This window comes from Prosopis cineraria, unplaced genomic scaffold (assembly GCF_029017545.1).
Source record: "Prosopis cineraria cultivar Desert tree isolate PC_DT_omini unplaced genomic scaffold, ASM2901754v1 PC2, whole genome shotgun sequence".
In the NCBI taxonomy this organism is placed as follows: Eukaryota; Viridiplantae; Streptophyta; class Magnoliopsida; order Fabales; family Fabaceae; genus Prosopis; species Prosopis cineraria.
In genome coordinates this window covers 7,301,549-7,329,125 of record NW_026555333.1, presented here as the reverse complement: position 1 = coordinate 7,329,125, position 27,577 = coordinate 7,301,549, and the positions used below count along the sequence as shown (strand labels likewise).

Genomic DNA, 27,577 nt, shown 5'->3' with positions numbered 1-27,577 from the left:
TGAATGTATGATGGATACTTTTTCTAGTTGGCTTAAATGAGAATTTAATATCCTAATTTTTTAAATAAAATAAAATAACTAAAAACTCGATTTCCTAAAGAAATTAATTAAAATGATGCAATTTCTGTAAGAAAATCTGACTTTAACTCCTTCCTACCAAACATGTCCAAATATAAATGATATCTTCTCTTTATAGTCCCCGTTCCATTTTTCCACTAGATGCACACTTGAAAGAATCACCTTTCATTAACTGTATATAGCAAGTTCATTAGTTCAACAAAAGTGGAACACTCAAGTACTAAGATTACAATTGATATGCATGAGTTATACACATGAACATGAAAATAAGAATGAACCAGAAACTTGACTTTTGAGGGTGCTTGGTAGCATATAATTGTGATTCTCAAGTAATCCAATACAAAACAAAAATGTTCAAGTCCAGGTCTATTATTCTCATGATGGAGTTGGCGAAGGTTCATGAAATGAATAACGTGACATGTCTTTACCGTTCTCATTGTCTCCTCTACCTCTTCTCCATCTGTTCATAGAAGTAATGGCGATAGTTATAGCATACTTAATAACAGAAGGTACATAATAGTTCAACAACATCATTTATTCCCATCAAATATATTATGAGATGGCATTTCACATATCATCATTTCTTATCTTTTTATTGATGCCTGGGATTTCTCTTGTTTAATGGACACTCATTTGGCTCTCCCTTGATGTGTAATTTATACACTATCACTCCATGACCACCATCTTGTAATTCCTTTTGTTAGTGCAGATTTGTAGACTAGCTTTTTTGTAATTTCTTTTTATGTATGGGATTGTATATTTCATATGTATTATGTATACATCATGTGTGATTTTGTAGACCGTTTTTTGCAATTTCTATTTTTGCATGGGATTCTACATCTCTACATCTCATTTGATACCATAGTTTTTTATGAAAGCAGAAATGAAAATGAAAGTAGAAATATAAGTGAAAGTAGGAGTAAAAGTGGGTTAAAAAGTATGTTTGGCATATTGATGAAAGTGAGATAAAAATTTTATTTAATATAAGTTTCCATTTTTACCCTTAAAGTATTTATGAAAGAGCACCTAGTACCTTAAACTACTAAGTGGAGCAATATTGCCCTTGAACTTGTCAAAACATTGCAATTTAACCCTTGCTGTAAGAGAGAGAAAACATTCATTAATTGGGTATTATGAGACCTACATACTTGTCTATGTGGCATCCAAGTGGCAAATAAGTTAGAAATTTAAAAATAAAAAAACTACACCCTCTCTCCCTCTCTTTATCAATGGAAAACATGCTCAACAAGAACAAATACATGATGTTTTCTACCCCCCTCCTTGACTCCTTCTTCCTCCTCCCCTCCCTCCCCGTCCTCTTCCCCTTAATTCTCACATTACTTCCCCAAAAACTCACACACGCGTGCACACACAATGTTTTCTCCCCCTCTCCTTGACTCCTTCTTCCTTCTTCCCTCCCTACCCGTCCTCCTCCCTTTAATCCTCATATCACTTCCCTAAAAACTCCCACTTCCCCACACACACTCCTTCTCCTCCTCTCTCATGGACAAGTAAGAGGTAGAGACTCACAACTATCAATAAGCCAAATATGTTCAGACAAAATCATGGGATGTAATTGGAATTGGTTTGAATCTTAAACTAAGAATAAGTAAGAAGGATATAATTAAAATTAAATATTAACAAAATGAAATGATATAGAAAGGGAAAAAGAGCAGTAATTAATGCATGAAGTACCGATAAAAGCACTTTAGCACCCCTTCCAAGCTATGGAGCAACATTGTGGATACCTTGTACATCAACTCTCTAGTATTTTATGAAGTCCCACCGCCTACCATATATACAAAAATTAAATAATGCATGGCAATGTTGCACTTGTTTATACAAAAATTAAACGTCTAGTGTTTCTCATAACTCCTTTTTCATCCACCCTCCTCCTTTAAAAAAGAAGCCCCCAAGCTTTTTAGCATTGAATTCCCTAATGTCAAGGCTTCTCAAGTTATTGGTTTTGCTTCACAGAATTGCCTCCTTTATGACTCTAAACTTAGCTTTGATGACTATGTTAGTTTAGATCTTCATCTATAACGATGAATACTATGTCTCCTTAACACAGTCATCCCCCTTCTCTCGGGCCACTAGCCTCTCTTTTCTTTTCAATGACTCCTTATAATTCACCCTCGACTCCTTCTCTCTTCCCTTATGATGGTTGAGATAGGGGAGAATAAACTTGCACAAAATTTGTGAATAAAGTATGAAATAGAAAATATTGAGTAGGTGCCTCAAATAAGGGTTGGTGATTGAGAAAAAGAAGGAAGTAAAAGGAGAAAGATGAAAGCAATACCTTCTTGATGAACATGATCATGGAAAGCGTGAATGCAGGCTTACCAATCATGAAAGCTGCTTATGGATGTGTTGAAGATTGTAGCAGCAGTGAGATCAAAATAATGGAGAAATAAATGATTTTGCAGAAAAAGTAATGGCATGAGAGAAGATAAGAAAGGTGGTAGCTTTGTTGGCAAATTTTAAGAAGATGTGTAAACACAGGGAGAGAATATGCTTTTTTTATTTTTAAAATTTTGACTTATTTGTCACTTAGATGCCACCTAGACAAGTAAGTGGATCCCACACGACCTAATTAACAAAAATCTACTCTCTTTTGATGGCAAGTGATATATTGCTATGTTTAGACAAGTTTAAGGGTAATATTGCTCTACTTAATAGTTTAAGGTATTGAATACTTCTTTGTAAGTATTTTAAGGGGAAAAAAGGATTTTAACCCTTTGATGAATGTATTTATATTTTGAAAATACTAGAACACCCCTAAAATTTAAAACCCCACTAAAGTATAGCAAGCATTACCACTATAGTGGATTCTAAGCCCTATAACTACTAAAATAATGGCAATTTTCTCCAACTTCATAGAGAGATTTCAGGTACTCAAAATTTAGAAAGTGAGGGAGAGTTTTTGCACATTTCAAAAATTCAGGGTTTAAGATACTATTTACAGAATAATTTATGATCTTGGATGCTCATTAACCTTAATTTTAAAATACATGAACCTCCTTTAAAATTAATGATTGTTAAGCACAAACCTCCCTTCTACTTTTAAAATTTAATTTTTATCCACCCAACTATTAAGTTACACATGTTTGACCAAAATACCCCTCTTCAAACATAAATGTTATCTAAAAATGATTTAACTTACTAAAAAAATCTAATGAATACATTTGTTACCTTTTTTATTCAAATTTAAATTTTGTTGGCTAAGCAAAATTATTTTTTGTGTTTTTTATTCATATATTTTGTTGGTAAAAAAGCATTTTTCTAAAAAAATTAAATAAATGAGTTATCTAAAATAGTATTGCATTCAAACATACAAGTAGAAAAACTTAATGAAATAGAAATTTAACATAATAAAAATAAATTAATAAATATAATTTATATTTATTTTTCTATAAATTTTATAATTATAATACAATATTTCTAAAACTTTTTTAAAATATTACAATATTTAATTATTTAGAATTAATATGTAATTTGAATCATGAACTATAAGTGTAGGGGCGATTTAAACCCTAAATTTTTAAAAGATACATTCTAAATTCTAAACAATTAAAATTGAAACAATTTTACAATTTTCACTAAATGTTAGTGAAAATCAAACATTAAATCTCATTTACCTATAATTTAGAATTCAAATTATATATTAATCCAATTATTTAAAGTTTCTTAAAGGTGTATTTAGTTCAAAAGGAGAAATGGGTGAGAAGGGGGAAAAAGGGAGAAGAAGGTTTTAATGTTATCTTGTTTGGTTTTGTTGGAGGGAAGGGGAGGATTTTTAATGATCTCTTGTTTTGTTTACGAAAGGAGGGGATATGAGGTACTAACTAATTTACTATTATATCTTGTTATGTGAAATTTATATCTTAAAATTATTCCTTATATAAATTAATTTTATATCTTAATCCAAATTGAATGGTTGAGATAATTTTTCACCTAAACCTCTTTTAATAATTATGTCAATTCTCTTTTTTTTTAAAAAAAATTTGGATGTGCAATATTTTATTTATTAATTCTCAATTTAATTTTAATACTTTAATCTTTAATAAAATACAAGAAAAAGTGGTTTATTATAATAATCAAACACCAATTATCATCTACTTTCCCTTGCCTTGGTGGTTCATTGCTATTATTTGCTTAGACCTTCTTAGATATGATCAAAGATAAGAGGCGATAGTGGGAGTGAGCCTGAAAGAAAATAGAAGAAGAGGGCACACATTGCTGGACATTAACGGTGAAATGTTGAGAAGGAGAGGGAGGAGGAAGACATGGGTGACTGGTCGAATAAGGCTCATGAATGTGAAGAGGCATTTTTTTTATATAATGCCATTCTTGAAATATTAATAATAAAGTGAGGGTAAATTAATTTAGCTCTCTACAAAATACCCTAATTTAAAAGGGACTAAAATAAGGGAAGGGGAATCCAAACTCCCAACTAAACATACCCTAAATTAAGGAAGAGACCGTAGAGAATTACATTATAAGAATAATTTAATAATTTTAAATTTCTAACATAATTACAAATTAAAAAATAAATATTTTAAAATTTTAATTTTAATAGTATTAAAAAATTGAACTAAAGTATAGATTTTAAAAATAAAAAAATCTTCATAACTTTAATAAAATAAAAAAGTTAATATAGTTTAGTCCCAAAAAAAAAATTGCAAGCGCAAATCCATTCACATTTCAAATGCGCGCATCAAATCAAATCAGAATATCACAATCCTTTTCCCATACTCAAACACATTTAAAACTTATTTTTCTTTCATAATTTCAATTAACGAATGCCTCAAATTTTGTGTGTATTTGGATTAAAAAATTTATAATTGAGGTTAGAAAAAAAATCAATTGATCTAATGTGATTTATGTTTGGATAAATTTTTTTTCAAAAGTCAGTTAGATAAATTAAAATTCGTTTAAATGATTTAATTCAAAAGTCAATTGAGATATTTAATGAAAAAATAAGCATGAATTTTTTTATCTTAAATATTAAATCTTAAATAAGCATGTTCATATTTTTTTGACTAACTAATAAGTAAAAAATATTACACTTAAAATTACAACTAATAGGTAAAATATCTTAAATATTCAATCATGAAAATCTAAAATAAATTAATATTCAATTGATATGATTTACAAGTTGATCTCTAATTATATCACAAATACGCTGCATCTGTCTTAACGATTTGGGTAGATTTGACGAGATGCCTCACTAATATCGGTATCTTCCTCCTGGACATCTACACTTTTATCTTCATCTTGTATGAACTGCTTGTCAGTAATTGAATTTCTCCTAATAAAGTTATGAATTGCCATTGTTGCAAAAACAATTTAAACTTGTGTTTTATATTTAAATTTGGGCATTTTTTGTATAATTGCAAACTTATTCTTTCATACTTCAAAAGTTCTTTCTATAGTGCATCTCAAACTTGAATGATAATAATTGAAGACCTCATTATTATTTACAAATCCTGCAACTCGCCTGAAGTCTGAAAGGTGATAACGTTCACAATGATATGGACCAAGATACCTATTTAGTGTTGAATAACTAGAATCAACTAAATAATATTTACCTATTACATGAAAGGAAGTGTTGTAAATTTGACCAACATTAAATCAATACAATAATAATTATAGTGACTTTAATAAAATATACCTAAAGGTGAATGCGAAAAATGCATTGAAGGAGTTGATATGACATTATCAAATACTTGAGCATCATGAGCTGTACCTTCCCATCCCGCAATGACAAAAGTAAAACACATGTCCTAATCACCTACAGCCATGACATTCTGTGTTGCATATCCCTTTCTTCCAATAAATTTGATTTGATCAGCAACATTAACCACCCATGGCACATGAGATCCATCAATTACTCCTATAGCATCCTTAAAGAATGGCCAATACTGTGGATCATTTTGAATTTTTGAATGATATCGTTGAAATAAAGGATCAAGTGGCTTTATGTTTTCCTTGGAAAGGTTAATGTAGGTAGCTAATACTTTATGAAAATTTCTATGGATAGTTTCCCTTGAATGTTGAAATCATTCTTGTATCATCCTATTACTAACTCCATGTCCAACTGTATTTAAAAACATTCCAACTAGTTCCTCAACACCCATTTTTTTAGATTTCTTTAGACCAAGATCAACTAGTGTCGCACACAGTTGTCTAAACAAATGTTTTTCCATTTGAAACATTTTATAACAACGATCAGGATGACCTTCCAAAATTTCATTGACCCATATTTGCCCTGTTTGCCTGTTAGTTCTCCGTGGCTCTTTACACACATATGACATCACATATTCACCAACTAATTGATGTATTTCTTCTTGCTCATTTATATCTTGTTGTAATAATGGAAGTAGTTGGTGAGCCACATCTATATCCTAACCTTCATTCTAACCTAACATATATTCATTTGAATCTTCCATGATTTTTAAACCTGAGGTAAAATAGTATGTAAATATCATTCAACAACATAAAAAATAAAGCATAAGTTAACCATTAAATAAGAGTTAAATATTCTCTACAAACCAAGTCATCATTTGTATAGTAAACTATAAGTCAAAATAAAACAACTACAAGTCAAACACAAGTTAAGTCATCATAAGCCTAGATAAAAATTCATTTAGATGTATTCTTTGAAATAAAATCTAGTAGATGATAGACTTGGTACTTCAACTAATTGACCAAGTGATTAGGATGATCTTTAAGTTACCAGTAAGCATCTCGCATAGGCTTGTACAGAACAAGATTGACACATCTCCAATGCAAATCTTTATCACCAAAAACATCTAGGAGTATATTTAAGTGAGCCACAACTTCAAAAACTCCTATATCATTTACCAAAATCTTGTTCACTGTCTCTATTCTAGCTCTATTATCCTTAGCTATTTTACTTATCGCATCTGCTATTTTCATTGAGGCAGTAACTTTTTGCTTTTTCCTCCCACCAATGCCTACAACCCTCTTTCTCTTGCCTTGACTTTTATCACCACTAGTTCTACCGGTATTTGTGGTGACATTCAAGCCCAACAGCTCATCAGTGACCCCCATAGGTGATGCAGTGTTAGATAAATTTAGCTCCTCTTCAATATCACCGGAGCCTTTTTGAAGGTCAATAGTGGGGTGGTACATATCATCATCATCATCATCCTCTATTTGGGTCTGGGTAGCAAATGGTACAAAAAGTATCTCTTCAGTTGCCAAGACATCCCTGAATATCAAGGTTAATTCCCTTGTACATCTCAAGCCTTTGTATCTAAATTTTTCATAGAAGGGATTTTCCTACAACCATTATAGTAGCCAACAATTAAAATTCTTAAATTAAATTCTAATCTAAAAAATGCTTAACAACTAATCTATACCAAGATTTTTTGCTCCCACTACTCATCTGGAGCATCGACAGTATTCTTGTCAATGTCCCATCCTAAGTCAATTTCACTTAAAAACAACTTATGCCATACGTTCCATTCTTTCCTCATGTTGTCTAGTTTATTTTTTAGTTGCTTTCACTCATACCTTTTTCCTGTTTTTGCCTCAAACCCCTTAATTATTGCCTGCCACCCATTTTTATTGAAAGCAGTTTCTTTCCTTTGTTTTTTGTACACTTGCTCTAAGCATTCCTTAATAAAAATTTCTGTCAAGTTTGAATTCCACACAGCTTTTCCTTTATTACTGTTCATTATTCTACAGACTTGCCAGCCATCATAAACATGCAAAATTAATAAATATCTCTACATATGTGTATCCTTGAAAACGAACAAGGGATTCTAATCAGATCTCAGGCTTTCAAGAATATTAGCTACGGTCATCTCTCTTAATAAACCCAGCTAACTCCTAATTTCTCTTATCCTATCAGACTGACATTAAGAAACAGATTTTAGAATCTTTAAACTTTAAAAGAATCAATTAAGAAAATAAATATGTAATAGAATAAATTGTAAGAAAATAAATATCTAATATAGTACATTAAAAACATGACATGCTTATTCGTACAGCAATATAGAATCAATTCGCACAGTATGCATGCATTTTCCAGGAAGCTGTTTTTGCCTTTTCAAGAATATCATGAGGCTTTCAACTCACCAAAAAATAAACGAACAGGGATTAAAAATGAATGAATAGGGGATGGCTTTCAGATTTCAAGCTTTTATATTGGTCTAATAGCATTATAAATGATAGCAACTTGAGTTCCAAAAGATAAAAATAAAAACTAGCATTATAAATAACGGTATTATAAACAACATTATAACCCAGGCTTTCATACTTATGTTACACGCATGCACACAGAGCACGACAGGTCAAGAAAATAAAAACCAGCAACTTGAGTTCTAGAAAAAAGCAACAGCTCTTCCTCTGCTCTAAGATAAACGAAACAGGGGATGGAAAGTAAAGAGGATAACAAGCACAAATCAGTTCTAGAATAGCAGAGCACAATAGATCAAGAAAATAAAAACCAGCAACTCAAGTTTTAGAAAAAAATGACAGGTCTTCCTTTGCTTTAAGATAAATGAAACAGAGTATGGAACGTAAGGAGGATAACAAGTATTATCAGTTCTAAAACAGTAGAGTATGACAGGTTAAGGTAGAAATAATCTTTAAAGAATGAATAGCAGAGCACGATAGGAAGGAAGCAAAGAAGGAGACGAAAAAAGAAGGACATTACTTGGCAGAGACAAGCAATGAAGAGCAGATCTGGCGATGGAAAGTGCAAATCCGGTGGATACAGTAGAGATTGAGAGGCGATGGGAAGAAGAAGCACCTTGGAGCAGGGACACGATAGATGCTAGAAAAGACGACAGTGAGCTGGAGATCGGCCGGAGGAAGCATATGACTAATGGAACGAGGCAAATCTAAGGTATATAAAGCTTTACGTAAGATTTAAGGTGTGTGTTTTAGAGTAGATAGGAAGGTCACGGGAATAAAAGTAACACGCACAGGAAGCTAAATGCACAGCTCGATAGATAAAAGGTAAGAGAGAGAAAGCATCATAATTTAAAATGCATTTAATGCTTTTAACGGGTAGTAACGTGAACGCTGAGGAGGAAAAGCTAGGGCAGTGAGCTTCTAACTTAATGTGCGTTTTCATGCCAACTGAGGTTCAAAAATTATGCTAATCCAAATAAGATAATTTTAACATTTTACCTCCTAACCTCAGTTTTTCCCATTCTAATTGAGGTCAGAATGCAATCCAAACATGCTTTTCATTTCATTACATGTTTCATGATTTAGTATACGAAACTACACATTTGAAATTCATTTTTTTTGGGATAAAAAAGAGGGCAAGGCCCATACACAATAAAATTAATCAAAGTTTAGGCATTTAAAACCTATAAAATCCTGGAGCACTAAGTCTTTTAGAAATAAAAGAACTAAAGCAAAAAATGAAGAGTTGGAGATACCATTTTTTGCCAAGCAATCAGCCACCATATTTTGTTCACATGGAACAAAATTAATTTTGACATTCCAGTTGTATTTGAGAAGGTTCTATATCTTTCAGGGAAATCATTAATAAAATCCACCAGACATTTTGAGCTAGATTCAATAATGATTTTCCTAAAACCCATATCCTATGCCAATTGAAGACTTTTAAGGATAGCCCATTCTTCTGCTTCAAAGGGATTACAATGACCAAGAGTCTTAAAAAATCTGAAAATTCATGCACCATCACTATTCCTAATTACTCCACCATAGCCAGCTTTGTTAGAGCTAAGAGACACAAGCCCATCAGTATTAAATTTCACCCACCCTTATGGAGGGGGTTCCTGTAACACACCAAAGTTTTTTTTTTAAATATTTTAACTCAACCATAGTTGGGTTACAGCCACACAACACATTTTTATATCAATAAGTTTAATATAAAATATTTTATAATTGGCTTCAACTCACACACTATAACATTTCAGATAAATTTTTACCTCCCACATGCCATTAGGCTAAATCACATTTGTCCATCCTTATACTCCCAACAAGTAAACTAAATCACATTTGTCTATCCTTATACTCCCAATAAGTAAAATAAGCAATTTAGTAAATTTTCAACACAAGCCAGTTATTTGGCCTTATAATCATGCCATTTTAACCAATCCAAAGTAAACCAAATATTAAAATTACAGTCATCCAAATTGTACCAAAAGGAGGAATAGTTTGAAAGGCATGATTACATTTATATATTCATATAATTGACAACGAACAAAAAGCCCTAATATTGGCAATATAACACATTATAAATCATAAATTAAATACCCAAAAGAGACAGTGGATTTATACCACTAAGCCTCTGGGACTCCTCTACGAGTCACTCGTGACTCTTCTCCTGAAAATTGTTAACCACATAATGAGACTCAAAAGTCCCAGTAACCAAAGCCAATTTATGATAGTGTATACAAACAGTTAAGTGTGTGCTTATTAAATGAAAATTTAAAATAATATAATTTCAATAAATATAAGAAATATTACAATACATACAAACAACCATCCTTATATCCCTCCATTAACCTCGAGTCGTAACCCTTACTCGATACTAAATTACCCGGCCAAAGGTAGATTAGCCCGAGCCCTTACAAGCCACCTATTGAGCTCCAATAGGGGTGTACCACGTGGCACATAAATACAACAACAATAGCAAGTCTCCCAACACCTCCCACAATAATTAAACAAATTCATAATCATATTGCACAATTATACAATATTACAAAATTTATAATTTTCTCAATAATCACCTAATTAACATGAAGTAACACTAATCACAAATTAAAAGCATGGTTACCTTGTGGCTTTTTCAATAAATTATTCCTTAAAATTTCTCTCTCACCACAATCTTCACCAGTAATATAATCTACAAATAACATATTATTTATAAATATTAGTTTCAATTTTTGAAACTAATAAAATAATTCTAATAATAGAATTAAAAATATAACATAATTTCTAATCTCAATCTTAATACAAATCTAGAGTTAATACTATTAAGTAAAATTTTTTAACTCCTCTTTTAATTATCAATAAACATTAATAATCTAAAAATCAACTTCTAAACTAATTTCTATTATCAAAATTTTCTTTTTATTTCATAAATTCATACCTAAAATACCCAAAAATTAAAAATTGAGTCTCTAGCTTAGAATCATAATCCTATAACCATAATAATTCATTTCTCATCACAAATAATCATCTAAACCTCAATAAATCAACATATATTTTTAGATCTAGTTTAGAATTTGATCCATAAGCCACAAATTCAAAGATCATCAACAAATTTATACTCTAGAACATTTATTATACTACTGATAACCTCAAAAACCATATTTATTCAACATAAATTCATCCCTCTTCCAGATCTTAAATTTTCTACCACTACAAACTCAGAAACCAAAGAAGAAGGATGACTAAAATTTTTTTTAGAACACTTATTGAGTTTTTAAAATCTAAAAATCACACCCTAAATATCCTATTAAAAACTCTTACCTTAAAAATTTAGATATTTCGCACCGGCGACTCGCGTTCTCTCTGCCTTAGCATGCACGAAGGAATGAATGAAGAAACGAAGGAACAGGTGAGTTTTTATAAAAATTCAGTGGGTCCCACATCTTTTTATTATTATTATTTCTTCTTTTCTCTTTCTCCCTTTTTTTATTATTTTATATTACTATTGATGCGGCGGCCGAAAGCAAATTCTCTTTTTCTTCTTCTCTTCTTTTTTTTTTGCATACCTCTTTTTTTTATAATAATAATTTAATAATATTTTTTAATTAATTAATTAATAATAATTTTTTTAATTAATTTTTTTTAAAAAAATTAATTTAGAATTATATCCTAAGTTAGATTTAATGATCATTTTCTACTAATTTGCTTATCTCTAAATATTTTTTTTTCAAAATTTCTATTAATCCAAATTAACTATTAAAATTTAAATTGAGATATTACAGTTCCATTTACCTATTGCACTTGGAGCCTCATCAACATTAGATAAGGATGCCTCATTCATCACAAAAGATCTCTAAGTGAGGAGAATAATTGTTATAGGGTCAGTTGGCTTTTTGAAATCCTGCTGAAAAGCTAAACAGTTTCTCCACTTCTAAAGTTTCCATATTACAACTCTCTAGATTTGGCTCCAATTTAAGGACATTGCAAGAAAATTTTCCTTGAGATTGCACACAATCTAATTTTGCAAATCCAAGGAGAAAAAATTTGTATGGTGAATGTTAGGTAATAAGTTGCACCAAATCTAACATGCATAACAACAATCCTTAACAATGTGTAAAATATCTTCCTCTTCTATTGCACACTACAAACATCTAAGAGAGCAACCTGCCTAAGAATTTTTCCATTTATTAGTGGGAAGTCTATTGTGATAAGAGAGCCAGATAAAGAAACGAATGTGTTCAACCCCTTTGCATTTCCAGATTAATTTAAAATTTAGATTAAATAGATTTGGAGGGGGTTTCTCCATCATAAAGTAAGCACTATTTAAAGTGAAAGATCCATTACAAGTGCCATTCCAAACCATAATATCACTTCCAGCACCCTAAAAAGGGGCATAGTAAAGATGAGTTTAAAGAGAACCTTATTAGTCACAATGAAGGATAAAGATGTGAAATCCCAAGCTCCATGGGGAGTCCAATCCACAACTTTGGACTTAGTTTCATTAGCTAAAAGTGGTTTAATAGCCATATACTTAATTTTTTTTTGTCCGATAATAACCACAGATCCTCAAAGAAATTGATGGCCTCACCGTTTCTGAGTTGCCATCTAGTTCCTTCCTCTATCGAATCTTTATGATGACATATGAACTTCCACAAGGAAGAATCCCCTTTATTGTTGTTTAGTAAATTATCTTTAGATCTAAGCATATATTTTTTCTGTAGCAAATTAGCCTAGAGTCCTTTATCACCAGTGATTAATTTCTAAGCAAGCTTTATACCAAAAGCTTTATTAATCAAAGAGAGTTTTCTAAAACCTAGACCCCCATAATCTTTAGGTAGAGATGCTTTACTCTAGTTGATTAGGTGGAAACCCTTTGACTGTGAGTTTCTCCATATGAAATTTTGTTGTGTCTTCTCTGTCTCCTTACAAATAGAAATAGGCATCTTTGCTACTTACATAGGATACAAGGGGATAGTACTAAGGACAGACTTGGCTAAAATTACCTTCCCTTCAGAAAAGAGACAATTTGACTTCCAGCCGGCTAATTTAGCCTTCAACCTATCCACAATATAGCTAAATTTATTTATTGGTCGTCTATCTCCTAAGAAAGGAAAATCAAGGTATCTACCTATCTCCGTAGAGACTTTCATGCCGACTGATCTTTTAATTCTGCCTTTTGTTTTAGCATTAACATTCTTTGAAAAAAATAGTGAAGGCTTTGAGAAGTTCACTTTTTCTCCTGAGGCTAAACAGAAATCCTTTAGGCATTTCATCATAACTAGAGCTTGTCTCTACGTAGCCTCACTAAAGAGAAGTAAGTCATCTGCGAACATCAAATGTGAAATCACTGGACCCTGTTTGGTAACATAAATAGGTTTCCATTAACCAAAATTGACTGCATCATTGATTAGATGGGAAAGCCTGTCCGTACATAGTACAAATAAGAAGGGGGACAAAGGATCCCCTCACTGAAGACCTCTTTAAGGAGAAAAGAAATTAGATTGGTTCCCATTCTACAATATATATATGAGATAGTAGTCATGCATTTCATAATTAGGGAGATAAAATTAGAACTCATACCAGCATCAGTTAAGACTTGTTGAAGAAAATCCCACCTTAAGTGATCGTATGCCTTTTCAAGATTAATCTTCATGGCAAAAAGACCTGATTGTCTCTTCGTTTTCTTCATAATGTGCATGATTCCCTGCCCAATGGTTAGATTATCTTGTATTTGTCAACCTGGAATAAAACTAGCTTGAAAGGGAGATATAATTGAGTCCATATAACCTTTCAATCTCTAGTTGGTGATTTTTGCAATACACTTGTAGTGGACAGTGCAAAGTGAAATTGGTCTGAAATGGTTGACCAAATCTAGGTTGTCTCTTTTAGGAATTAAAGAGATGAAGGTCTTGCTAGCTTCTATTATAGAAATCTTGCATTAAAAAAAATCTTTTATGAATTGACTAAAAGAGTCTCCCATATTTTTCCAATTAGATTTAAAGAAAATTGGTGGAAACCAAAACCTATCATAACTAGGAGCTTTATAAGAACCTATAGAAAACATCACCTTCATAATTTCTTCCTTGGTAGGGATAGCAGACAAAGTCTCCACAAGAGTCAGATTAATAACAAGGAAAAAGGGTCACTTGATCATTTTCTAAATTGAATAGCTGCTTAAAGAATTGGGAAACAAGTGACAGCAATTCTTGTTCCCTTTCTATAAGATCTCCTGCTTTATTCTTTAGAGATAGAATGCTATTCCTTCTTCTTCTCATGGTTGCTTTAATGTGGTAATATTTAGTATTTTTATCACCACTATTTATCCATTTAGTTCTAGCTTTTTGAAACCACTTGGTTTCTTCCTATTTCAAAATTTCTTCCAACTCAAACTGAAGGGAAGTTTTAAGATTACATAAAAATCTAGAGTAAGGATAAGCAGCGGATCTTTGAATACCAATTAGTCTAGCTAAAATATGTTTTTTCTTAGCTTCAACCATACCAAAACCTTCCTTATTCCAAAGTTGCACAGAGTCACGAAGGTTATATAATTTTTCTTTAAACTAATTTCCAATAATCCAATTATCTCTAAGAAATTCATTAAAATTCTCACGAGACATCCACACACCTCAAAATGGAATGGCTTTGAATTGGAGTTCGAATCAAGTACATCACTGAGCAAAATAGATAGTGGGTTATGGTCTGAAAAAGAGGTTCTGGTCATTAACTTGACTATGCAGTTTAGAAAAGAGGCTATGAAAGCAGTGTTAGCTAGAGCTTGATCTAATCTCTCAAAAATGCGAGTACAACCAGCTAGGTGGGTCCTTTCTAGGTGAATTTTGATCCTTTGAAACCCAGATCAAGAAGCTTGCAATCATTTATTCTATCATTAAACCAGTCCATGTGAATCGTACTTCGAAGCTTGCCTCCAATTTCTCAAAAGGATTTGAAATATCATTGAAATCTCCATAAACAACCTAAGGAACAGAAATGCTTTTAGAGAGATTCAATAATTTGAACCAGAGCTGATCTCAAAAACTCGAATGAGGAAGAGTATATACTGCTGTAGCTAAGAAAGGTGGCAAACTGTTGATGCAGCAGCAAACATGAAAGTATTGTCTGTCTTCTTCTAAGATTTGAACCTGATTTTCATTAGAATTCCAAGCTATCACTAATCTTCCTGAGTGGTCGATACTAGGAATTATTTTAACTATATCAAAACCTAAGGAAGAAATACAACGTAGGTGAGTTTCATCGTCACATCTAGTGTCAGATAAAACAAGAATATTGAGCTTTTCCCCTGAAAGCATGATTTTTAAGTTCCTGAGGAGTCTAGGTCCATAAGACCCCCTGGAATTCCAATAAAAAGTTTACTATTCATAGAAAAGCTGTAAGGGAATTTAGGGCAAAATAAAGACCAACAAGGCTTAGAATCTAGTTAACAAATAGGTCTCTGGCATAAAGGAGTCTAAAGACATGCCACTCGAAGATGGGTTTTGACTATAAGGCCTAACTTTTTCTCTTGGATCTAAATTCGATTTGCAAAACTCACCTGGATTCGATGGCTTAGGATAAATTGCTATATTGTCAAAATTTGTCTTGCTGTGATTCCCTTCATTGTTGATAGTATTAGCCGAACTACCATCATTCTCCTCCTAAGTCAACATCAGCAGTTCATTGCTTTTGGCGTGTTGTCTAACCATCTCCCTTGTTCTCTTTTCTGCTCTTTTATTTGCATTCCCTTGTTGTACACTGCTTTTTTTTTTCTCCTTTTGCTTTGAAACCATTTTCTGAACATAGTCACTTATCCGTTGCTGCATGCTCTCTTTTGACTCTTGAGAAGATACTATCTGCTAAACCAATGCTGTATGCATCGCAATTAATTCCAAGCAATGTTGTTAAAATCGAATCGGACCAAACAGTCCAACATCCACTCGCTGAACAAAATGGCTCGGTTTAACCAATCGAACCAATCTGACGTTTGACTCGGGTTGACTCGAATTGAATCGGCCGATTTTAAGAGAACTGGCTTTGACCCAGAAACCGGACCCGAGTCAACCCGGTTCAAAGCCAAAAAAATTAAAAAAAATTAGGCTGAGTTGCTTAGATTCACAATTTCTCTTCTCTAATCACTAATTTTCTCTTTTTTCTCTTCTCTAATCTCTAATCTCTCCTTCATGGCCCAAACTCAATCTTTAACTTCTCCTCCAACATCTGCCTCCAGTTCTAAAAATCCAACCTTTAGCATCGAGATTGAAAGCTTGTGAGTCATAACATGATAGCATGCCTCCAGCTCCAACATTTTCCTTTGAGATCACAAGCTTGTACTGACATGCCTCTACCTCTAGCTCCAATAATCCAAGCATCTAGCTTTTGAGGTCGAGATCCCAAACACCATTGACAAATTAATGTTTTATTTATATAATTGCGCATGTAAATTTTATTTTTTATTTAATTTTTATGTCCCTGGTTCGATCGTCAGTCTAACCGGTTAGACTATAAAAACCGCAACCCATTGCTCTCTCCGGTTTGATGTCTAGTTCGGGTTTCAAAACGTTAATTCCAAGTCAACATCATCCTCTATGCTCTTCCCTTTTTTTCTTTTCTGTCCTTTTTTTGCTTATATCTGCTTAGTGTGCCGTTGATGTCAGAACGTGCCTCCTCTTGCATGAAAGGCACTATATTAGTTGCGTCATCCTCATATAGCTCTCCTTCCCTGGCGAGTACTCCAAACCTAAAACCGAATAGATCCCATCAGTGAGGCTTCACCATCTTTTCTTATACTTTTCTCAAACGTTGATTTTTTCTATACTACCAACCAATGATCTATTATTGAGGTCCCTTGTTTAACACTTTCAGGATTTGGTTCAGAAACTTCCGCTTCATGCTCTGTTTTATCTTTACTAAGTAGTAGGACTTTTCTTTCAATGCAAACCTCCGATCTGTGACTATAGATTCTGCAACTTGAACATAGCAAGTGTAGAACCTCATACTCCAAGTGATAGTCCTCACCATCTAAGTGAAAACCTGCCATTAACTGTTTACTAAGATCTACCAGCACACAGATTCTTGCAAAATGTCTCCTTAGTTGGCAGGATGTGTCAATGTTTTGCCAATCCTATCACCGATATTTGCAAGGGCTTCATTGTCATAGTATTTGAGAAAAACTTTTGAAACCCGAACCCAACAAGCTACCTTATCAATGGTGGCTTCCTAAGGTTTGAAACGTGATTCCCATAGCCTCACAGAAAGATAATGATTGTAAATCATCCATGGGCCTCCAATGTGTGCCATGAAGTAATCCTCCTTATTTTATAACTTGACAACTAAAAAACCATGACCTATATTGATAAGTTTAATCACACCTTTTTTTTTGCCCGCATTGCTTGTAATCTTGTTTCCAAAGCTTTTAAACCTAATAAATTTGTCCAAATACTTCACGATCACTGCCTTTTTCCATGCACAATAAAGTTGTTTTTTCACCTTAGTTGAGAAGACGAAAGTTGGAAAATTTCTATTGGATCTTCAACGATAGAGAAGCCCGGTTCTTTTTCTTCATCAGAGTTAGTAACGCTCTGATTATCATCCTCATCTCCTTCCCCAACCGGTTTGTCTTTCAAACATGTCATCATCCTTGCCGGCACCCTTCAGTTTTTCAGCACAGGTTTGACTTCTTGAAGTACTTCTTGCTTCTTTTGAGCCCAATTGGGGCCAGTGTCCTTGGAGAATATTAGCATTAGCTTCTTACGTGTTTTTGATCTTCTTTGAGCTTCTTGCAAGAAGGTCGTCTTCTTCCTCAGAATGGGGTCGACTTGATTGGAGCGAAGGTTTGCCAGTTGAGAGCAAGAGAGCCATACTGTACCGCAAGACTTTCTCTTTTTAAATTACATTCATGTTTAATGAATGTAAAGGCAATTCAGCCTAGCAATCACCTCGCTCTACTTCACGGCCAACCCAATAGTTCAACATGCTTTGCAGCTCTAAGTTACAAGATTTTGAAAAATAAATCTCAATTAAGGGGTGAAAACAATTAACTACCGAGGTCAAGATCCAATTTGTCGGAGTACAAAGTCAAATGGAAGACCCAGAACGAGAAAACTCCAACATCCCCGTTAAGAGATAACGGTTAACGGGCAATCCAAACAGCAATACTGCTTATAAACTAATAACCCAATTTTAGCAAAAACGCTCAAAAGATGAAATCTCACATCCTCAAAATCCCATATTTTAATGATACAACCCAAAACATAATTTGCCATACACAAATACCAGCCAGCTCTTGACAGTAGCCCACAGACGTAATACCTAACAATACGCTGTCCCCCACCTTCCGGGCAATCAAAACATCTAAGTTTATTCAAATGCGTCATCGTCATCATCAGGAAGGGGCTGAGCAGCAGCTTGCGCAAGTTCCTGCTCGTGCCTGCAGAAAAAAATCGTTGCATTCCAGAAATTAATGATTGACAATTCGAATCAAGCAACAATACAAACTACACAACTACCATGTGACAACTGCGGCGTCTCATTAATCAAGCACAAGGAAATGCTTAAAAAACGGCACATCCAGCTTAATGTGCATATTTCTTTAGGAAACTTCAGTTATTTAAAAACAAGCAACAATGCTTAGCGCTTACGAGCATTTGCTCAAATTTATCAGTACTGAGCATCAATGGAGACAGAGATCTGCTGATAAGAGAATTCAATTTTTTCAGATGATGACACAAAACTTACTGTGCTTGTGCAGCCAAATCAATTTGAACTTCAGGTGGGGCCAAGGCAGGAGACTCTACAAAGTGCAGGTTAGGATCACTGCAAAATTGACGCGTGAATTGTATGTAAGCTGAAATGCATTATGATCAATTGCCACGGAAATCAAAAGGAGTTGAATTATCTACCCTGCAAGTTTCCTCGCTAGATATAGAAAAGGTTTCTCAAAGTTGTAGTTGCTCTTAGCAGATATCTCATAATACTGCAAATTTTTCTTCCGGTGGAATGTAACCTGCTTCGCCTTAACCTGTCTGTTCTTCACGTCAACCTTGTTACCACAAAGAACAATAGGAATGTTCTCACACACCCTACAAATCAAATACCCAAAGAATACACATAAGAAACTGCAAACAGCTCAGGCCTAACTAACGAGATAGAAAAACCAATTCATTCACTAACCGACACAGATCCCGATGCCAGGTTGGGACATTTTTGTATGTCAGCCGGGCAGTGACATCAAACATTATAATCGCACATTGTCCATGAATACTGCAGCGTAGAAAATCAAGACCAGCCAATTATTAAGAGAAACACAATAGATAAACAGTCAACACAAAACCACAAAGATAATGTATTTCTTGTGAAATAAAAAATTGGGGAGGGATGACAGCTTTTTTTCTTTTAAGCTGATGTCTTCTCCCTTTAGAAGACATCTCAAATGTCTTCTAAAGCACGTCTAAAATCTGTGTTTAAAAGAAAAGTCTTAGTGGTTGGAAAGGCAACAGAGCCTATTTACCATCCGATATAACTATACCCAGTTTACCCTGCTACAAGGGCGGGGATAGCTGATTGACTTTCTCCATAAGCGGATTTGGCAAATAGAGGTCAATACCCAGCAACAGTGGCTGGGGCAGGTGCAAGGAGAAGGGAGTTTCAGTGCCGTTTTATCGTTTCTCAATGCTTGCAAGACATGGAATAGTCAATATAATTGAGGTTCTCCAAAAGGTCTTGGGCAGAAGAAAAATGCCTCTCGCTCTCAAACCAATAGATAACTTCAGTTTACTAGCAATAATAACGAAAAGGAATTAAGGACAAACAATGAACCCACTACGCAGGCAGATAAGATCGTCATCAATGCACGCAAGCAACTTGTATGGATAAAGTTTACTTGAAAGAAATGCGGACGAAATATACCCCAACCTAATTTGCAAGCGTCAGGAATCAAACAAATGTTCAAATAAAAGAATGGAAAAAAAACCCAGGTCTTCACAAACACCAGTACTGAATGAGTACAAGCATTAAGACGCAAACATACTTTCTACACCATAGTCAAGAGTGCTCAGCTGAAAACTTACTAATATCCATCACGAAGGCCACCAAATTTCTCTTGTCCCGCAGTATCCCAGCAGTAGAATCGAATCCTCCCACAGTTGGTGAAAAAATCCAGCGGGTGGACCTCCACACCGATGGTTGCTGTTTGCATAGATTTACAAAAATCAGTTCATATGAACATAACATGAGAGCTCAAGTACCATTCTTAGTCAACCAGAGGCTATTGTAAATCTTACGTTCGTATTTCTTCTCAAATTCTCCTGTAAGATGCCTTTTCACGAAAGTCGTCTTCCCTGCAATGGTTCGAAATATTTTACTCAATATAGCAAGAACACAGGAAAGATGTAAAAACGACATCCATCAAGCCTCAATCTATTTCGTACATGCTGGAAAGAGTTCGGGAAGATATGAAATTTTATAAGCAAGACATTCCCGACTCAAAAAGTTGGCGCAATTGAGTTACAAAAAGAATCAATTTAAAACTCAAAACTTCAATATCGAATGCTAGGTACTCATCAGGTGGTTCCCGATTCTACTATATTTAACTCAAACACTGGCTGTGTCTAATCACCAAAATTAACAGAAACCAAACAGATCGCAAAATGAAATAAACAAGGATGGAAACAAAGAGTACCTGTTCCACCATCCCCAACAATCACAAGTTTGAAGCTCGGATAATCAACTGTTTGCTGATTCGGCAAAGCCTGCAAGGAGGGGAAAAGAACCAACCAATCTTGATCAGAACGGAAATCGGATGACGAAGGAATTCCGCATGGGGTTGCAATCAAAATGCAAAATAAGGATCGAAGAATAAACAAAGATCTTGAAAGAAGAAAGTGAAAGAACTGCATACCATTGTAGCGGAGCGGATCAAGTGAGAAGGCACAGGAGAAAGTCGGAGAGAAAAAGGGCAACGAAGGAATGAGACTCTAGGGCTCTGCAAGGGTTTATATGGAAGGGTTTCGAGTTTCAGCGAGCCCTAGCTTGCGTTATGCCGACGCAGCCACCTCCACCGTTTGATTAAATCGCGCGTTTATTGGTTTTTTTTTTTTTTTTAACTTTGTAACCACATTTTTTGCAACTACTGCGAACTGAAATTTGAAAGTAACCCTTTTTTAAAAAAAAAAAACAAATAGAGTGGGTGGGCTCGCCCAAGTAGTATCTCAAAACTCAATTCAGGGATTATGCATTAACGGAGCCTTTTTTATAGCCCAACAGATTGAGAACAAAACACCGAAAGTACTTGCTATGGGGCTAGTTTTACTTTAAACTCACTTCATGCCTTGATCCGAGCTTAGCTAATTTGTCCACTTCGTTTACGAAGTTCAGTGAAATAACCTCATAACATTTACTGCTGTAAATTTCAATCTACACACTCCAGAACCAGATCCCTTGATTCCTAGATACCCAAAATAATTCATTCATCAAATTTAATTTTGACAAATTAAAAACTCTTTGAACCAATTTTAAACATGAAGAACAGTAGTTTCATATTCCGTCTATTGGTTTCCTCTACCCTTGATCAATAACTGGCTCAAGTGAAATTCACGCAAAATTTTGTTATTTTTTCATTTATGTCGTTGAATTGCACGTAATTTTACAATTATTTCTTTATATATTTTAATTTAAACTAGGTTAAATGTAAAAAAAAAAAAAGAGTGCAATGACATAAGACCAAAAGTACAGCTTAAGTTTTGGCCCAAAAAAACTGCACTGCTTAAGAGAGCTGTTCAATTCAAGGCGTTTTCGACTTTTCGGTGGAGAATTTGCGACAGCTCAGCAAAGTTAATGGTCGAGAATAGAGGACGGTGATGATCATGAGATATTAACAGTTGACTGCCACTAGCACAGTTGTTTTTAATCGATCAATATATAAATTTGCAATTTAATTAGAGTTTTTTATTTGGGTTTCAAAGAGGCAATCTCTCGTGTGATAATAATCTCGATGTGCGTGGAAGAAAACATTCAACCCTAAAGAGAGAGCAAGCATCTGAGTGAGCATTAAAAGCCAGTTATGAAAGCCCCTTTTTTGATTTTTTTTTTTTGGGCTAACGGAGCCCATGTATTAGATCTCAACCATGAATAGGAGAGCCAAGTTGTTCATTTCGTAAATTCTGAGCTTCTCGATGCGCGTGGACTGCCTTGGCTTGGCATTAGACTTGATCTCCACTTGAATATTATTTCTTATGTCGACAATTAGACTTCGAATCATTTCTATTTTGTTCTCCATTTATTCCGACATATAACGTAAAGAAAGCAACGCATTACATTATATATTACTACACACTCCTATGTTTCATGAAAATGAAATCACGCCAGAACCTCTTCTTCCTCTTCTCTTGGGAACTAACAAAGTATATCATCACCTTCCTCAACATGCAAGGATTTGGGAGATGATGAGAAACGATATATATAATCTAACTCATCGGCTCATATTGGTGCGACACCCTAATTCCCTATGGTTTACGAAGACTGAGCAACCTGACATTATCGATGACAGGTCCACAAAGCGAAGAGAAGTCATCGCTTCTCATGGTGTAGAATGTGCTGAGGAACATAATGCGCGTTCTTGTGCTCACGGCCACGAACTTGAGAGCAGCACGCTTGAACCCACCTTTGCCTCTGGACTCATAAGGCACTTTGATCGTGTCTTTGCCTGCGTATCCTTCCACAATCATCGACCCTTCACAAGCATTTTTAGCGTCTCCAACGGCAAATGACAGCACGTACGTCTTCCCAGGTATGGTCCTCACCACCTGCGCTATCACACTCTCTTTCCCCGCCACAAGCTCCACCGCTCTCCTCCCTTGTGGAACTGAGAAATGCTCTGAATCTATGTATTTCACCGCCTTCAGTGACTCCACCATCCATCCCGGAAGTGGAGAGTGGTCGTCTTCAATGTTTGGCGGGATAAGCACGCCCGACGACGAGTTGGGAAACACATATGGCCCTTCTTCGAAATCACCGTTCTTTAGTATGTTATCTGCATAATGTTACATAACAAACATCACATCAAACACTGCGAGTGTGTTAATGCCTAATAATGAAAAAGTCGCAAGCACGAACTTGCCTTTGGTGGGTTTAGGTGGATAGAGAACTTTGATAGCGATGGAATCAATGAGTGGTCCACACGCAGGGTCTTCTTCTACGCCAGGGTTATGAATGACCAAGTCCGCCTCAGGATACTCAGCTTGAAAGGCCCAGGCGTAGGTGTCCCAGCCATTACTGCTATACAGTGTTTGCATTGGTAGGATTCCTGAGTCTGGGGACACCGACACGTTCAATCGTTCTTCTTGTGCGCATGTTCGTGCTGCCACAAATGTGATGGAATAGTACATTCCCTTCACCACCTTTATTCTTTGCTTGATGGAGGCCTCGTTGCCCAACCTCACCGCATAAGCTCCTTCTGGCACCACAAGCAACATGTCGCCCTGTTTCTGACCTGATCTTATGTATTCTATGTATCCCGAGATCTCCCACTCCGGTATGGCATGCCTGCCGCCGATCACCACCGTGCCTTTCATGTCCGATGGCTTTGGACCCAGCTCGAAATTCCCATTTGCTACCAGTCCTGCATCCGTGAAGTGGGTTTAGTTGAACCCAAGTAATGCATGTATTCAAAAATTTTATTCTCTACATGGGAAAAGATTGAACATTTTTTAATCGAGGGAAACCGACTTCCATATTTTTTGTGATGTCAGTTGGACAGTAGCGCCTAAGAGTTTGGCCTGGCCATTTAAAATATCATGTAAGCTTGCTGGACCATGTGGATTTACAGGGCACTCTGCATTACGCAGTCTGATAATGTGGTCCCGAGAAAATAATTCTTGTCCGAGTCAGTGAGGCTGCCATCCGATGGGCGTCCGAGCTCAAATCATAATTGAACACTTAGCAAGAACCGCTTGCTCAGCTCCCAAGAAGCACATATCCCGAGAAGGAAATAACTTGGAGCGAGCCTCGGAAATTAGAAAAAATGACAATACAGATACATAATTGTCACCGTGTTCAAACTTGAAAGGAAATCGATTAAATGAGAACTTCCAAGAAACCTGGCTAAGTTGTCGAGACTCAAGACTCACTAGGAATGAAAGTTGTCAAATGAAAAGCAGTCAAGCCACAAGGTAGCTACAGAAACAATGAGGAAACATAGCAACAACCAACACTTTCTCTGAGAATGAAGAAGGGAAAAACTCAATAAATTCATGACCAAAAAAAGGGGGGGAAATAGTACGAGGGGCAGTGGAGAAGGATGAAGTCGATGATATAATGTAAAGGGAGTGTAAGTGAGGAGCTCACCGTCGGTGACGGAGAAGGCGACATGGAAGGCGGTAAAGAAGAGCACCGACAGAAACGCAAAAGTTGGCATGTCAGCTGAGACCAGAGCGAGTCTGCAATTTCAGAATCACAGGAGAGAGAGGAAAAAAGGACGTAGGAGGAGTAGGGGTTGCAGGGTGGGTTTATATGGACGTTAACTTAGGAGAAAGCACTTGGATTTCAAGTGAAATAGCAAATATGCCATTGTTGGGCTTATCTATCTTCCCCTCCAATTATTTTCTGTGAATATTTAGGAGCGGAGCAGCCGACGAGAAATCGAGAATGATGTGTGTCAGGAACGCAGAATGGTAAAGCTGCAATTTGTGAAGTAAAATGAGCTAGAGCTTGTTTAGTTGTTTGTGAGTGTGAGGTTCACCAAAGCACATGGTTCATTTAATTGAGTGTTGATGACTCATAGTTGACTACCCCACTTTTTTTTTTTTTTTTCCTTTCAAAACATCTTTAATATAATAGAACAAAAGTTAGTCCTCACAGATTCATGCTTCATGGAGTTAGAGACCGGCCACATTCACCCAAGCAAGGAGGTTTATTTGGATGCTTAGAGGGTTATCATAAAAAATAATACTGTTAATTAATTAATGAAGAGTTAGATCTTGCGTAAAGGGCTAGTGCTTTCAATAGAGTGAACTAAAATTTGAATAATCATTAAATAAATTATTTATATTTAGTATTTGATTATATTTCAAATAAAAATGTATATAATAAGAAAACCCGCCTGTGTAATAAAAAAAAATTACTGATACTAATCAAATAAGATTGGCATGTGGCAGAAGAAATAACCCAAGTGTAACATGTTGCTCGTATTGCTTATGGACTAAAATAATGTAGTCTAGTTTTTAATTATCATGGATCCATAGCAATGACCGGAGAATTTGTGTTTCAGGGTCATTGTCGTTGTTATTAATGAACATTGATATGTTAGTCATGGGATAAAAAGGTCGTAAAAAACATACCACGAGGAGGGTGGGCAGCTGTGGGACCCATCCAAGTGCCAGGGCGGCCCTTGCAGATTTAGATACGGATCCCGTGCAGATCTACTATTAACATTGTTGGCACAATATATGTATGTATGTATATTAAAAGTAAAAATAAATTGGAAGGGATTAGAACGATCCTTGTATTTATATTTAAAGGCACCGTGCACCGAATTTTTTGATTAATTATTTAGAGTAACTTATATGATTTTATTTAAAATAAAAAAAAATACTGAGTGTGAAAAGGCATTCAAAATGGGGGAAAACAAAGAAAAATAATTGTATAATTTGCAAGGCACATGGGCATTGGTTGCATGGACAATCCATGTGTGGGCTTTTTTAGGGCTTTAAAAGAATGTAGATGAAAGTGGGCCTCTTCTTCTCTCAGGCCTCGTCCATAACAACACGTCACCTCTTCTCCTTCATATTTTGATTACTTCGGACTCTTCAGCTAGCTTAACATTTGAAATGATAATATTGTTTGCGGGGCATTTTTCCATGGAAGAGTGGTCAAAATATTACTCCCTAACTAATAATTATTACATTAATAATTAAAGTCCGATAAGTCCAGCTTCGAAGTAGCGTAACGGCAAACGAGAGAGAAGTGATCATGAGATGAGTCAACTGGCGGATGAGAAAGATTAGATGGCAGCACTAGGAATAATGGGGTTTGATTTGTACCAGGAAAGGACTTGACTTACATGATGTTGACCCGCGTAGGCTTTTCATGAAATGGTGCCTCTTAGTTGAACCCTCAATAATCATCAATATATCAACATATTAATATTAATATTAATATTAATAATATAAATTAAATTTCATCAGAAAACTTATATAATAAATTACAAACAGTACCGTTCATTTATCAAACTCCCTGTGATGCGCATCGGCCCATATATAACACTACATCAGTTACACCAAACTGTTCAAGATACACATTACGAGAATACATTATCTCCATTAAATATTTTAATGGTGCAAGTTAAATATATTATACGTAAGTAACAATTTAATTAAGCAAAAATAATCAATATATTTATTCACATGTAACATGGATTTAATAAAAAAAAACTATATGAACTCTTCATAAGTCAAATAATGCAAGTTAAGACACTTACATTTTTCCTTGTTATTACGAAAAATTCTAGTTAGTTGGTCCATGACTTACTAGAGATCTTAGAGCATGGTTTAATGCTCAAAAAATGCTTATTGAAATATTTATACATTACTCATTTGCGAGGTTCTCATAATGAAAATGAAATTTATTAAATCCATGATTTAATATTTTACAGAATTATATTATATTATTAAAAGGTAGAATTATGAAAAATAAATAGCAAATCATAAATGTCTGGGCTGAAAAAATTAAATCTCAACAAATCATAACAGTAATATAAAAATAAAAAATATTTTATAAAATATTAAATCTGGAACATTCAAAATTTAATCTCAGAATTAAAATGAGAAGCGGAGGGAAAGTTGAAGAAGAAGGAAATGGAAAAAAGTTAAAGAAAGTAAAAAATAACAAAATGGAACAGGATGGTTATTATTTTGGGTCGCCTGGATTCAGAATTCACAAACCCCGTTGGCGAAGGTATAGGGGAAGGAAAGTACGGACAACAAGGGACAGAGTTCAAGAACGCCAGCACGCAGATTTTCGACAATTGATAAGCCACATGAGGATTCTGAGTTCACCCCGTTGCGTTGGATGATTCATTGAATGCCACTCAGCACTGGCTTTTCCTTATCGCAGCAAAAACGGTCATCTTTCAGGCTTCTCCGCTCGGCTTAATGAGGTGGGATAACCACACCATGAAACTCTAACGCGAAATGGGACACATGGTTCCCACCAGAGGAAGGAAAGTAAATTAAAGAAAGCTGTCTCTTTCCGTTCGTCGCTCTAACAAACGGCACTCGCACGTGATTGACTGACTTCTTAACATGATCTACAAGCAGTTTCAAAACCTGCAGAGATACTAATCTGA

General features: G+C 34.8%; 3 protein-coding genes across 4 annotated transcripts; all 3 read right to left on the bottom strand.

Annotated features, from left to right (window-relative positions):
• Positions 1-6,813: 6,813 nt before the first annotated feature.
• On the bottom strand, positions 6,814-7,784 carry LOC129302084 (uncharacterized). The gene is made up of 2 exons (XM_054940764.1): positions 7,621-7,784; positions 6,814-7,360 (listed from the first exon to the last, which is right to left on the bottom strand). The coding sequence occupies exons 1-2, from the start codon at positions 7,782-7,784 to the stop codon at positions 6,814-6,816; spliced, it is 711 nt and encodes a 236-aa protein (XP_054796739.1).
• Positions 7,785-18,237: 10,453 nt separating this feature from the next.
• LOC129300613 (GTP-binding nuclear protein Ran1A-like) lies at positions 18,238-21,277 on the bottom strand. The gene is made up of 8 exons (XM_054939188.1): positions 21,137-21,277; positions 20,918-20,987; positions 20,520-20,576; positions 20,307-20,424; positions 19,411-19,500; positions 19,140-19,319; positions 18,976-19,053; positions 18,238-18,667 (listed from the first exon to the last, which is right to left on the bottom strand). Exons 1-8 carry the CDS (start codon positions 21,137-21,139, stop codon positions 18,598-18,600), a joined length of 666 nt encoding a protein of 221 aa, XP_054795163.1. The 5' UTR covers positions 21,140-21,277; the 3' UTR covers positions 18,238-18,597.
• A 1,202-nt stretch (positions 21,278-22,479) lies between these two features.
• LOC129300596 (protein DUF642 L-GALACTONO-1,4-LACTONE-RESPONSIVE GENE 2) lies at positions 22,480-24,807 on the bottom strand. Of its 2 annotated transcripts, XM_054939180.1 has the most exons (4): positions 24,580-24,807; positions 23,962-24,451; positions 23,354-23,854; positions 22,480-23,266 (listed from the first exon to the last, which is right to left on the bottom strand). In XM_054939180.1, exons 3-4 carry the CDS (start codon positions 23,805-23,807, stop codon positions 22,740-22,742), a joined length of 981 nt encoding a protein of 326 aa, XP_054795155.1. In that variant the 5' UTR covers positions 23,808-23,854; positions 23,962-24,451; positions 24,580-24,807; the 3' UTR covers positions 22,480-22,739. The 2 variants fall into 2 exon arrangements, with proteins under 2 accessions (XP_054795155.1, XP_054795147.1); XM_054939172.1 differs by lacking the exon at positions 23,962-24,451 and having other exon boundaries at positions 24,580-24,803.
• Positions 24,808-27,577: the final 2,770 nt, after the last annotated feature.

Excerpts from the sequence above, each read along its gene's own strand:
- LOC129302084 (XM_054940764.1), bottom strand. The coding sequence starts at position 7,784 with ATGAACAGTAATAAAGGAAAAGCTGTGTGGAATTCAAACTTGACAGAA. Across the intron at positions 7,361-7,620 it reads GAGGCAAAAACAGGAAAAAG|ATACAAAGGCTTGAGATGTA; the intron begins GTATGAGTGAAA and ends TGAAAAATTTAG.
- LOC129300613 (XM_054939188.1), bottom strand. Across the intron at positions 20,425-20,519 it reads ATTTGAGAAGAAATACGAAC|CAACCATCGGTGTGGAGGTC; the intron begins GTAAGATTTACA and ends CTATGCAAACAG. Across the intron at positions 18,668-18,975 it reads GATTTGGCTGCACAAGCACA|GCACGAGCAGGAACTTGCGC; the intron begins GTAAGTTTTGTG and ends TTTTTTCTGCAG.
- LOC129300596 (XM_054939172.1), bottom strand. The coding sequence starts at position 24,649 with ATGCCAACTTTTGCGTTTCTGTCGGTGCTCTTCTTTACCGCCTTCCAT. Across the intron at positions 23,855-24,579 it reads CGCCTTCTCCGTCACCGACG|GACTGGTAGCAAATGGGAAT; the intron begins GTGAGCTCCTCA and ends TCACGGATGCAG. Across the intron at positions 23,267-23,353 it reads TCCACCTAAACCCACCAAAG|ATAACATACTAAAGAACGGT; the intron begins GCAAGTTCGTGC and ends AACATTATGCAG.